A 13,165-nucleotide genomic window follows, 5' to 3' on the forward strand; every position below is an offset into this window, starting at 1 on the left:
GAAACACAATACAAGACAGCAAACATTATTTAATCATAAGAAACTGGAAGATGAATAGTACATGATGGAAATCCCCCTCAATATATATTGCTAGTATGTAATACTGAGCTAAAAGGCTGACCCCACAATAAAAGAGTACATTTGGTGGGGGCACAGAATATATGTATATAAAGTATATGCATTGGTGGTAGAATCAGTTTTAGAGATATAGTTAACTGGCTTAGTTGTTAATTCTTTCTCCAATATACAAGCCTCCTGCTATACTGGAGACTGACTGATTGCTTTTGACTAATCCACTTATTTTGAGAACATTTGGTTAGAAACACCAGATCTAATAGGAGCCGTTGGAAGATATAGTCATAATGCTAAACCAATAATCAGTGAGACCCCAGATGTTATATTTCCCAATAGTCTTGAAAACTGTTACATAGTTTTTACACACGTGTATCCTCCTTACTGTGACCACTGACGTTAGTTGAAATCCCACCATGGTTTCATAAATATAAAGTGGTTATCTAGTTTGGATAACCCCTCTTCTTTCTACAAAAAAACAACATTTTCACAAAGCTCAACTACTCTGAACCCTCACAAGTAGCCAATCTTGGGATCTCATCCAATAGATTCAGACAGCCAACCTAAGGGGAAATAAGTGATCAAGGCAAACTACTAAGATTTATGTATTATAGAAGTAGCTAACAGAGCCACTATGGTCCAAAAAGGGGCCAGGTCTGGTGGCCCATAAGAAATGAAAAGTGAAGAAAAATATTGAGCCACTCAGGCTCCTGTATTCACAAGAACGGAATGCTGCAATGTAGCAAAAAGCACCACCACCTCCAGAATTCAAAAATAAGTTACAGAAAGGGGGGTGTACACGTTAAAACTTCACTTTTACCAGATACAACTCAAAGAACCCCCACAACAAACAAGCAATAGAGATGAGCGAACCGGGTTCGGGTTTGAGTCCATCCGAACCCGAACTTTAGGCATTTGATTAGCTGGGGCTGCTGAACTTGGATAAAGCTCTAAGGTTGTCTGGAAAACATGGATACAGAAAATTACTATATTCATGTTTTCCACATAGCCTTAGGGCTTTATCCAACTTCAGCAGCCACCGCTAATCAAATGCCGAAAGTTCGGGTTCGGATGGACTCGAGCATACTCGAGGTTCGCTCACCTCTAATAAGCAATGATCCCAAGGATCTCAATATAAACATGAAGCCACATATGCCATTCTGCATAGGATCGGCAGCAAACACACCAAATAGCCTTGCAAATAAAGGAAAAAAATTTAAAATCTCACCCACCCATTGGCCACAACGATGCACAGTGATGCGGCTGATTCCAAATGCAATTCTAATTAAGCTGTTCCCCTAGAGATCTCGGACGCTGAACCATACTATGGCCTACTCCAATGCAAACTAACTCTGCTCATTCACATCACTATGCATTGTTGTGGTCTATAAATGAGTGAGATTTTACATTTTCTTTCCTTAATGTGCAAGGCTATTTGGTCTGTTTGCTGTCGATCCTATGCAGAATGGCTTATTGTTGAATCATTGCTTACTTTTATTGATTCTTTTAATTGGCCAATCCCTATCAGTGTGGATTTATGGAATAGCATGTTACCTCAATCAAGTATTCAAATCTTACACATAAAACACATTTTTTTTTTTTGCTTTATCTGAATTGTTACTAATTGCTTTACTGTAAATCCCATACACTTCAGGTACAGCCACATAGGCAAAAATGTTAACAGAGAAATATCATGAAAGGCTCCACGATTTCCCAATTTTTTAAAATGTTCCAAGTTTCTAAAGCTCATCTGCCAGAACACCAAAAAAACACATATCAAATAGTAATATTAGCTCACCTGATTTAGATCATTAAACAAGCCTGTATTATTCAATGGGGTGGCCTCTTTGTCCACATCAGTTATATTAACTGATTTTGTTAATGTCAAATTGGGAATGTTTGCCGGGGGAAAGCAAGCCGAATAACAGGGAGCTGCTGTTTCCGGTGGAGCCATCCGCACCTCCATATATTTTAATGTTCCATCAGAGTTCAGGTAGAGAGTTGGCTTATACTGATCCAGATAACTCTCAGAACGGGTCTTGTTGGAAAGACAGGAGTCACAATTATAATAATTCTTTCTAAGGCACCTGACAAGTAATATAGTAAATGTGACCAGAAATACTGCACTAATGGCCACAAGAGACACAATAAGATAGAGAGTCAGGTCTGGGGTAGATTTGGCATTTGTAAGAAAGTCTTGAGATCTAGGACTTTCCTGAGCTACACTGTCTAATATATTCACAATGATGGTAGCTGTAGATGTCATGGAAGGTTCCCCATGGTCACTGACTGCAATCACAAGTCGATGCTCCATGTTATCCGTCTCATGTAATCCTCGGAGAGTCCTGACTTCTCCTGTGTATTCAGAGATGTGGAATAAAGCAGGACTGGCAGACTGAACCAGATTATAGAGGAGCCAGGCATTGTGCCCAGAATCTACATCCACTGCAGACACCTTACTGACTAAGTAACCAGCACCAGCAGATCTGGGAATGGTCTCCTGAGCAATGGTCTCCCCTGTAATCTCTGGGTATAAGATGGTGGGAGAGTTGTCATTTGTATCCAGAATGAAGATGAAGACGGAAACATTGGAGGATAATCTTGGAGATCCGGAATCTTCCACTCTTGCTGTGATCTGTAGAACTTGGAATTGTTCATAGTCAAAAGACCTTTGTGCATAAATATTCCCGGTGTCGGAGTTAATGTAGACAAAGGAGGAGACGGGAGAACCATGGATGTGGCTCTCAGCGATGGAGTAAATGAGGTTTGCATTAGCTCCCTCATCCGGATCTACAGCAGATACCGTACATAACAGTCTGCCGGCCTCATTGTTTTCTGCTATGAAGGCATTGTAGACATTGTGTAGAAATGCTGGAGGATTATCATTAACATCCGAGATATTAAGGCTGATGGTAATGTGGCTGCTGAGAGATGGAGACCCCAGATCTGATGCCGTCAGTCTAATAGTATATTGTGAGAGCTTCTCCCTGTCCAGATGTCCACTAGTGACCAGAGCGTAACGCTGGGACATGGGCTGGATTCTAAAGGGTAAATCTGGTGACACTTCCAGCCTAATCTCTCCATTTTTACCAGAATCCTTATCCCTGACTGTGATGAATCCGACCACAGTCCCTATGGGGGCATTCTCCGGTACTACATTATTTTTTATGTTGAAGCTAATTTCTGGGGTGTTATCATTTACGTCCTCCACTTCCACCTTCACTACACATCTCCCTTCTAGTTTTGGAGATCCATTGTCTGCTGCCTTAACAAATAATTCATAAGAAGTTGAGGTTTCATAATCCAGTACTTCTTTCAAATATATTTCACCAGTTTGTGAATTTATCTGAAATGCTTTTAACACAGAATCTAAAGTATGGTGATCGAATGAGTACAATATTTCACCATTTGCACCTTCATCCAAGTCTGTGGCATTTACCCTTAAAATAGTTGCATTTAATGGGATATTTTCTGGAACACTAATCTTATACCTTGTCTGATCAAATACTGGAGCATTGTCATTGATATCTAATACAAGAACTGTTATCTTTGTAGATCCGGATCTGGCTGGTTCTCCCCCATCTATAGCAGTGAGAATAACCTTGTGTTCTGCTTTCTCTTCTCTATCTAGAGTCTTTTCCAGCACTAATTCTGCAATGAGGGTTCCATCATTACGATTATTTACAGATAATGAAAAATATGGATTTGGAGTCAGTTTGTACTGATGAACACCATTAATACCTACATCAAGGTCTTTTGCAGTTTTTAAGGGGAAATGAACCCCAGGACTTGATACTAGTTCTGTAATTCTAATAACCTGGTCATTGGTTGTAAAAATAGGTGAATTATCATTAATATCGAGAATCTCTATCTCCAGACTGTGCAGCTCCAGTGGATTCTCAGCCACAACCTCTAGATGCAGTAAACAGCTCAGGCTGGATCCACACAGACTCTCCCTATCAATCCTCTCATATACAACCAGGGCTCCATTCTTCTGCTCTATAGAGAATAAGCTGCTGCTTCCTTCTGACCCCAAACTCAGTCTCCTTCTCCTAATATCAGCCCCATTGAGCCCCAGATCCTGAGCCACATTCCCCACTACAGTCCCTGGATGAGACTCCTCAGCGATAGAATAACGCAGCTGCCCAGAGACCCAGCCCCAGCTACAAAGGAGAAGGGAGAAAGCTACTTGCCATTTCCAAGCCTTTACAAAGCTCTGATTGTCCATATCTTATATCCTTCTTCTAAAAAGTGCAGAAAATAATCATCATCCCATCAATCCAAGTGTGTGAGCAGCCAAAATATCAATCCTAGGAAAGGGAAAATCCAGGTTTTCCTGCATTGAGATCATCCACAGGGCTCTCATCGGAGCAGCAGCTCTTCTTTGTGTGAGAAGAAAGATGGGAGGGTGAATCACTGAGCCAGGGGGAGGAGAGCGCACAGCTGAGAAGAGTAGGTCTACAAGTCTAGTTTAAAGGCGAGACTGGATGACAAGACTGCTCTCTGCTGGTCAGTCCTGAAAAGTACATTTGAAATTCTGCAATTTGGTATTTTAGGATTTTATCCATTCATTGATAAAATTCCTAACATATAATTACCATGGAAAAACATGGCAGTGAAGGAAATAACCTTACTGTAGATCGCAGCACTCATATGCTAATATCAGCAGAAAAATAAATAGAAATCTATACGCTAAATACAAATAATTCACAGATTTTAAGTAACTGAATATTTGTTAAAAATATCAAATGAGTAGATGACTGAACAGCATCTAAACCTACAAACTGACTGAACAGCTAAGTTTAGAAGATAAGGCCGAATACGAGACCTATAGTCAAAGAGGGATGGCTTCATGTTAATATATAGTACATTTTTGGGATCTGTTACTCAAATAAACTCGAACCAAGTATATGTGATGGTAGTTTCACCATTTGGATTGGTGTTAAGTACAAATTCAAGCACAGAAAAAAAAAACAGTTAACACCAAATGCAGTCAAAGACATTATCCATTTGTTAGAAAGGTCCCTTGACTATAAACTAATCTCAAAGCATCACTCTGCTCAGATCCTTAGCAATCAGCTGTACTCTATAGAGCAGTGCTTCTTAAACTTTTTGTTGTCGGGCCTCACCTCGCGATCTATGTTGATGCTGGGGCCTCACCAACAAACGCATACTACTGCGCAGCGCCAGAAAGTGCCACGTAGTGCACATAATATTCCAGAGTAGAGCCAAATCAGCACCAAAGTGCAGAACTACTTCACCTGTAGTAACCCCAAACCATACTGACGTAATAAATACCAAACACCACATGGCAGAAATAAATGTTGTTCCACCTTTAGTAAGCTAACACATGTACTGCTCCACCTGCGTTAACCAAACAACATACTGCTCCACCTGCAGCAACCTAACATCACACTGCACCAACAGAAACTGTAGCACTCATGTCTCCATAACCCCCCCCCCCCCCCTACACACACACACTCACTGTCAGAGTGCCACGTGTCTCCGGGTACTGTGCGCTATAATAGGTGATATCATAACTTGCTATGAACTGTCACTGCTGCACGTATAACCCATGACATACAGATCATAATACTGCCCCCTAAAATAGTTGCCCAACACAGTAGTTACTCCATTATTTCTCTCCAGTAAGTAATCCCTTAATAGTGCCCCACAGACAGTTAATCCTCCCAGTAGTGCCCCACAGACAGTTAATCCTCCCAGTAGTGCCCCACAGACAGTTAATCCTCCCCGTGCTATCTATGCACAATAAGTAGCTGAGTACAATGCACCCCCCCAAACGATAAATGTAACTAATGTTGGCTGCTCAGAGGCCATAGTTAGTTGAATACAGCATCAACATACAATGCTGCTCACATCAGTATGCTGGGACATCACTGATCCCTGTGCCAGACATTGGCCCACAGCAGGGACTCCAGGCAGAGACCACATTGGTAAAAGCAGCTCTGTATTATTAATGTAGGTTATGTGCTTCCTGGAGTTTAAAGTGTCACTGTCGTGAAATTTTTTTTTGCAGAAATCAATAGTCCAGGCGATTTTAAGAAACTTTGTAATTGGGTTTATTATCCGAAAAATGCATTTTTATCATGAAAAAGCAGTTTGAAGCTCTCCCCCCTGTCTTCATTGTTCTCCTATGGAGAGAGCTAAAGAAAAGACCAAAACAGGACAACAAAGAGTTAATCTACAAATCCCTCACGGGATATCTCCTGTGACAGTCACCAGTGACCTGTCTGGGCTCGGATTACAGCTGTCACCCAGCTCCATGCCTGTAATCCTCTGTTATCTGCTTTCTGCTGCCGGCTAACTCCCTCCTTCCTCCTCCCCCCTCCCCTCTCCCTAGAGCAGACAGGGTACGTCTCCTGCAACAAGTCACAATTTTCAGATTTTTCAGAGTGGATGAAAAAGAGGAAGGAGGGGGGGACCTGGGAAAAGGCTTTTTACATGCAGATAATGGCAGATTTGGCTAATAAACCCAATTACAAAGTTTCTTAAAATCGCCTGGACTATTGATTTCTGCAAAAAAAAAAAAAAAATACGACAGTGACTCTTTAACCCCTTAACGACATCGGGCGTAAACTTACGCCCTCGCGCCCTGGTACTTAGCGCATCAGGGCGTAAATTTACGCCCGATGTTTCCCCGATCGCTGCGTGTTCACACACAGCGGTCGGGGAAGATGGCCTGCTATAAATCATAGCAGGCCATCATAGCTTCTCGGCACGGGGGGTGGTTAACACCCCCCGTGCTTACGATCGCCGCTATTGGCTAATCAATTCAGATCAGCCAATAGTGGCGATCGGAACCTTTCCGGGTCATCGGTGACCCGATGACCCGGAAAAAAATGGCGGTCGGTGCTGTCCGAGGACGGCGCCGACCGCCATTACTGTAAAAAGTAATGTTGATCGCCGTGCCACCGGCCCGATCGCCGTGAACGGCCGGCCGGCCGTTCACGGCGATCGGGCCGGTGGCACGGCGATCAGAGTCCCACAAAATAATAAATACCTGCCCTGGACCCCTCAGCTAGGTAGCGGAGGGGTCCTGAGCAGGTATTTGTACATTACTCACCTGTCCCGGGCTCCTGATCGGCGTCTTCCGGGTTCGCGGCGTCCTCCGTCATTACGTTCGGTCTTCGGGTCTTTCCGGCGGTCCCCGTCGTCTTCTCTCGGCTATTTTCGGCTCCAGCCTCGTCAATTTCCGGATTTTGCGCTCTGCTGCCCCCTAGCGGCTGATATGTGTAATACACTTATCAGCAGCTACAGGGATATTCAGAATATAGAAAAAGTTTTTTTTTTTTTTTCCAAATTATTTTTTTTCTATTTTCCGCACCCTATCGCCGCTGAGTGTTGATCAGCATCGCACGAAAGTGCGCTGCTAATCAGCAACTCCTCCTTTTTGGCGTAGGGTGTTTTTTTTCTGTATTCTACTGCCACGGTCTGCTTATAAGTGTCGCGCATAAGTGCGGCATTTATCAGCAACGCCTTTGTTGGCGTAGGTTTTTTTTTATACTTACTGTAAAAAAAACACGTAAAAAACACTACATTACATTGAATAAAGTTTGACACTACACCACTACATACCCCATATACTAGTCCCCATATAAAGATGGCCCCCAGGGTGTTTTCGGTATCGGACGCATACGCTATTGTTGCCTCCGACACCGAAACAGCCAGTGAGGATGAATGGGGGGATCCTTCTTTCCTCCATTCATCCTCATCATCCAGTGACGTGTCTGGGGGTAGCGTAGCGTACGCTGCCCCCCAGACACGTCTTTTCCGCCAGTACCGTCCCAATAAGAGATGGCGGTATGGAGTGAAATTCTACTAACTCTGTGAGAGTACCTCAGGGTACACTTACAGATTTGGGGTACGTGCACACTGCGGAATGGCGAAGGATAACCCTTTGTGCATTCCGCAGCTGGCACCCGCCGGCGGACTGATGCGGGCGCGCGTCTCCACCCGTGTCAAAGACTCCATTCTATGCACGGGCGGATTCCGTCGTCCGTCCAAAGAATGAACACGTTGGACGGAGAGCGGAATCCGCCCGTGCATAGAATGGAGTCTATGACACGGACGGAGACGCGCGCCTGCATCACTCCGCCGGCAGGTGCCAACTGTGGAATGCACGAAGGGTTATCTGTCGCGATTCCGCAGTGTGCACATACCCTTAGAGTGTATGAAGGGACACCCGAATCCAGCCCCAGATGCCCCCAGATGCCCCCCTCCCCCCCCCCCCCCCCATCCTCGGAACAAGTGGAAAGATCGTCCGGGAACTGATCTTCCCACTGCTGGATAAAGGTCACCACCTGTACGGGGATAACTTTTATACCAGCGCCCCCTCTTCCGGTCCCTCGCTGCCCTGTAGCTTGCGGCACGATCCGAACATATCAGAAGTAGTAATAAAGCCCTAATATTTAGCAGCCATGGAGCGGACCCAGCGCTTCTGGATATGTGGGACCCCGTATCGCACCAGGGCAACATTTTCCAGGTGACGTCCCCCACACTGGAGAAAGGGAGACCCCAGAAGAAGTGCAGAGTGTGGCGTAACAGGGGGATCAGGAAGGACACCATTTTCCAGTGTGCCACCTGTCCTGATCCCCCCGGCCTCTGCATACCGGATCGCTCCAAGGCGCACCACACGTCACTGGGGTTCTACATTATCTAAATTCTGTCCCTTATTCCTATTTCAGGGGTCACGTTGGTCCAGGGATTATTCTGATCGCCATTATGGAGTCGGGGAGGAATTTTTCCCCTGTGATGAGGCTACTGTCGTCTGCCTTACGAGGGTTTTTGCCTTCCTCTGGATCAACACAGGTTGAATTTGATGGACACCTGTCATTTTCAACCTTATAAACTAATAATTGGCCTAATACCCCCAAATAAATTAGAATTGTCCCTTTTCCCCAGCTAAATAGGTATGGCCGCCATTCCCATTAGAGGATGCCATGATGCAATTACAAAGCCTCTGTGCTGCCAGGACAGTAGAAACCCCCCACAAGTGACCCCATTCTGGAAACTACACCCCATAAGGAATCTAACAAGGGGGGCAGCGGGGATATGGCCCCCTGGTGACGGCCACATTTGGGACGTGAAAATGAAAAAAATGGTATTTTTTATTTTCTCGGCACATGTTTTACGTAAGTGCCTGTCACCAGTGGGGTCCATATGCTCACTGCACCCCTTGTTAGATTCCTTATGGGGTGTAGTTTCCAGAATGGGGTCACTTGTCGGGGGTTTCTACTGACCTGGCAGCACAGGAGCTTTGTAATTGCGACATGGCCTCCATCCTCCATTCCAGCCTCTAAATGGCGCTCTGTCCCTTTGGTGGCTTGCCCTGTGCCCATATGGCACATTATGTCCACATGTGGGGTATTTTCGTACTCAGGGGAAACTACCCTACACGTTTTGTGTTAATTTTCTTTTTTAACCCCTTGTGGAAATGGAAAAAATCAAGGCTAGACCAACATTTAGTGTAATTTTTGTAAAATTTTTACTCTAAATCATTAATCTTGTCATGATTTTTTCATTTTCACAAGGGGCTAAAAGATAAAAAAAAACACTAAATGTGTAGAGCAATTTCCCCTGAGTACGGAAATACCCCACATGTGGACATAAAGCGCCATGTGGGCGCAGGGTAAGCCTCCGAAGGGAAGGAGCGCCATTTGGTTTTTGAAGGCTGGATTTGGATGGAATGGATTTTAAGGGGCCATGTTGCATTCAAAAGGCCTCTGTGTTGCCAAGACAGTTGAACCCCCCCACAAGTGACCCCATTATGGAAACTACACCCCTCAAGGAATGTAACAAGGGGTGTAGTGAGCATATGGACCCCACTGGTGACGGGCACAAATGTGGAACAATGTGGCGTGAAAATGAAATATTACATTTTTTACACTATAATGTTGGTTTAGCCTTGAATTTATCATTTTCACAAGGGGTTAAAAGAGAAAAAAACACACAATATGTGTAGAGCAATTTCCCCCGAGTCCGTAAATACCCCACATGTGGACATAAAGCGCCATGTGGGCGCAGGGCAAGCCTCCGAAGGGAAGGAGCGCCATTTGGATTTTGGAGGTTGGATTTGGCTAGAATGGATGATGAACGCCATGTCGCATTTACAGAGCCCTCGTGCTGCCAAAACACTGGAAACCCCCCACAAGTGACCCCATTCTGGAAACTACACCCCTCAGGGAATCTAACAAGGGGTGCAGTGAGGATATGAACCCCTTGATGACGGGCACATTTGTGCCATGAAAGTGAAAAAATGAAATTTTTCCCTTTCACGTCACATTGTTCCACATTTGTGCCCGTCACCAGTGGGGTCCATATGCTCACTGAACCCCTTGTTAGATTCCTTGAGGGGTGTAGTTTCCAGAATGGAATCACTTGTGGGGGGTTTCCAGTGTCTTGGCAGCACGAGGGCTCTGTAAATGCGACATGGCCCTTGAAATCCTTTCCAGTGAAATTCAGCTTCCAAAAGCCAATTGGTGCTCCTTCCCTTTGGAGGCTCGTCCTGCGCCCCCTTGGCACTTTATCGCCACATGTGGGGTATTTCCGTACTCCGGAGAAACTGCGCTACACATTTTGTGTCTTTTTTTTCCTCTTATCCCTTTAAGAAAATGAAAAATTGAAGGCTAGAACAACGGTTTAGTGTAAAAAATAAATTTTTCTTTTTTCACGCCATATTGTTCGGAAAATCTGTGAAGCACCTGTGGGGTCCAAATGCTCACCGCACCCCTTGTTACATTCCTTGAGGGGTCTAGTTTTCTAAATGGTGTCCCTTTAGGGGTGTTTTTTAGGTTTTGGCACCCCAGAGCCTCTGCCAACCTGAAGTGGTACAGTCAGAAATGACCAAATATAACGGAGGCGTTGAAATTCACTAGGCGCTCCTTTGTATCTGAGGCTTGTGGTTGCGTCAAATAGCGCAATAGGGCCACATATGGGGTATTTCTGTAAACTGCAGAAACGGGGCAATAATTATTAGGGTGCATTTCTCTGGTAATAGGTTTATAATTATGAAAAATATTGGATTACAATAAAATCTCTGCACAGAAAATTAAAATTTTCAAATTTCTTACACACTTAGCTTTTATTTCTGTGACTCCCCTAAAGGGTTAAAACACTTTCTGGATATGCTTTTGCAGAGTGTGGGGGGTGCAGTTTCTGAAATGGGGTGCTTTGTGGGGCTTTCTAACATACAGGCCCCTCAAATACACTTTGAACCTGAACAGGTCCCTAAAAATATCTGATTTTGAAATTTTACTGAAAATTTGGAAATTTGCTGCTAATGTTTTAAGCTTCCTATTGTCTAAAAAAAATTAAAGATCGTTTAATAAATGCCGCCAACATAAAGTAGACATGTTGCTAATGCTATTTAATATATAATTTATGTGGTATAACCACTTTCTGTATACGCAAAAAAGTTTCAAAGTTGGAAAAATGCAGTTTTTCACATTTTTTCACATTATTTGGGTTTTTTTCATAAAGATTTGTTATGATTATCGACTCCAATTTACCAGAAATGTAAAGTACAATATGTCACGAGAAAACAATCTCAGAATCAGCCGGATAGGTAAAAGCATCCCGAAGTTATTAATGAATAAAGTGACACTGGTCATATTCATAAAATTTGTCTCTGTCATTAAGGCCATTTCAGGCTCTGTCCTTAAGGGGTTAAGGACCTTTGATGACATCATCGAAGGTCCTTAAACTACAGGAAGAATGGAATGGAATTACCAGCTCCTGTAGCTAGGGGGCAGAGTAAAAGAAGAAGAAGAACATGGAAGCTGCTAAAAAAAAGGAAGAGACTCTCTCCTTCATGGTAATGTATCCCTATGGAGTATCTGTCTGTCTATCTGTGTTTATGTCTGTGTAAGTCTGTCTATCTGTGCTTGTATGTGTGTCTCTGTATGCGTGTGTGTATGTCTATATGCGTGTCTGTGACCGTCTGTATGCGTGTGTGTGTCCGTCTGTATGCGTGTGTATGTGTTTGTTTAATAAAAGTTCTGTATAGTAAAAGCAATCTCCTTTTCTCCTGTTTGAAGTATAAATCCCAGCACTGCAGACCTTGTAGACCTGCTAGCACTTTTAGTTCACACAGTGCATTTTTGCAACCATAGGCTGGGTTCACACTATGTATATTTGAGGCTGTATTTGGTCCTCATGTCAGGTCCTCATAGCAACCAAAACCAGGAGTGGATTGAAAACACAGAAAGGCTCTGTCCACACAATGTTGAAATTGAGTGGATGGCCGCCATATAACGGTAAATAACTTCCATTATTTCAATACAACAGCCGTTGTTTTAAAATAACAGCAAATATTTGTCATTATATGGCGGCCATCCACTCAATTACAACATTATGTGAACAGATCCTTTCTGTGTTTTCAATCCACTCCTTGTTTTGGTTGCTATACAGCCTCAAACATACATCCTCAAATATACGTAGTGTGAACATAGCCATAAAATGCAACTTTACCAGTGAAAATGACCTCAACCTGCCCCTTACTAAATCCTCAAGTTCTATGGAGTTCATTTGCACTATTTTGTGCTTAATTTTATTTATTTTTTAACTGTGGGATGACATTTCGAGGACACTGGAATCAATGAAAAGCTTTCCATAGAGTGATGGACTTAACATACAATGGTTTCAACATACAATAGCCCTCCCAGAACCAATTAATATTGTATATTTGTACAGGGGACTTTTTATCTAGTGAATCATCCAATACAGCAATAAAAGGAGATGATTTTATAGATTCTAGTCCATCACAGACTAACCGACATATGGACTACCATACAGTACAGCACCTAAACACAGGGCCTTTTACAAAGGACAATTATCCGCCAAATGGTCCAACTATTACCCCATGTAAAAGACCCAGCGATCAGCAGACAAAAAGGCAGCTCTGAAAATTATTGTTAGTAAGCTGCACATCTCTCTGTATAAACAGGGCATGTATGACCGACAGTGATAGAAGTAAAGAGTCCTGCAAGCAATCCAGAGACCGTTTGTGCCACCCTCCCCATGTAACAATTGATCCAATAGTAAAAGTGATAAAACCAAAAAAGTCATCATATTA

General features: G+C 43.4%; 1 protein-coding gene across 25 annotated transcripts in view; it reads right to left on the reverse strand.

Moving 5' to 3' along the window:
• Window positions 1-13,165, reverse strand: part of LOC138791484 (protocadherin gamma-C5-like) — a 196,689-nt gene that overhangs the window by 53,843 nt on the left and 129,681 nt on the right. For 2 of the 25 annotated variants that reach the window (XM_069969233.1, XM_069969231.1), the window contains exon 1: window positions 1,871-4,469. The exons of the other annotated variants lie outside the window; for them this stretch is intronic. In XM_069969233.1, the coding sequence (XP_069825334.1) occupies window positions 1,871-4,300 (2,430 nt within the window). In that variant the 5' untranslated portion in view covers window positions 4,301-4,469. Of the gene's footprint in view, window positions 1-1,870; window positions 4,470-13,165 lie in introns of those variants that run through there. 25 annotated transcript variants of the gene reach the window in all.

The sequence above is a fragment of the Dendropsophus ebraccatus genome, chromosome 1, assembly GCF_027789765.1.
Source record: "Dendropsophus ebraccatus isolate aDenEbr1 chromosome 1, aDenEbr1.pat, whole genome shotgun sequence".
In the NCBI taxonomy this organism is placed as follows: Eukaryota; Metazoa; Chordata; class Amphibia; order Anura; family Hylidae; genus Dendropsophus; species Dendropsophus ebraccatus.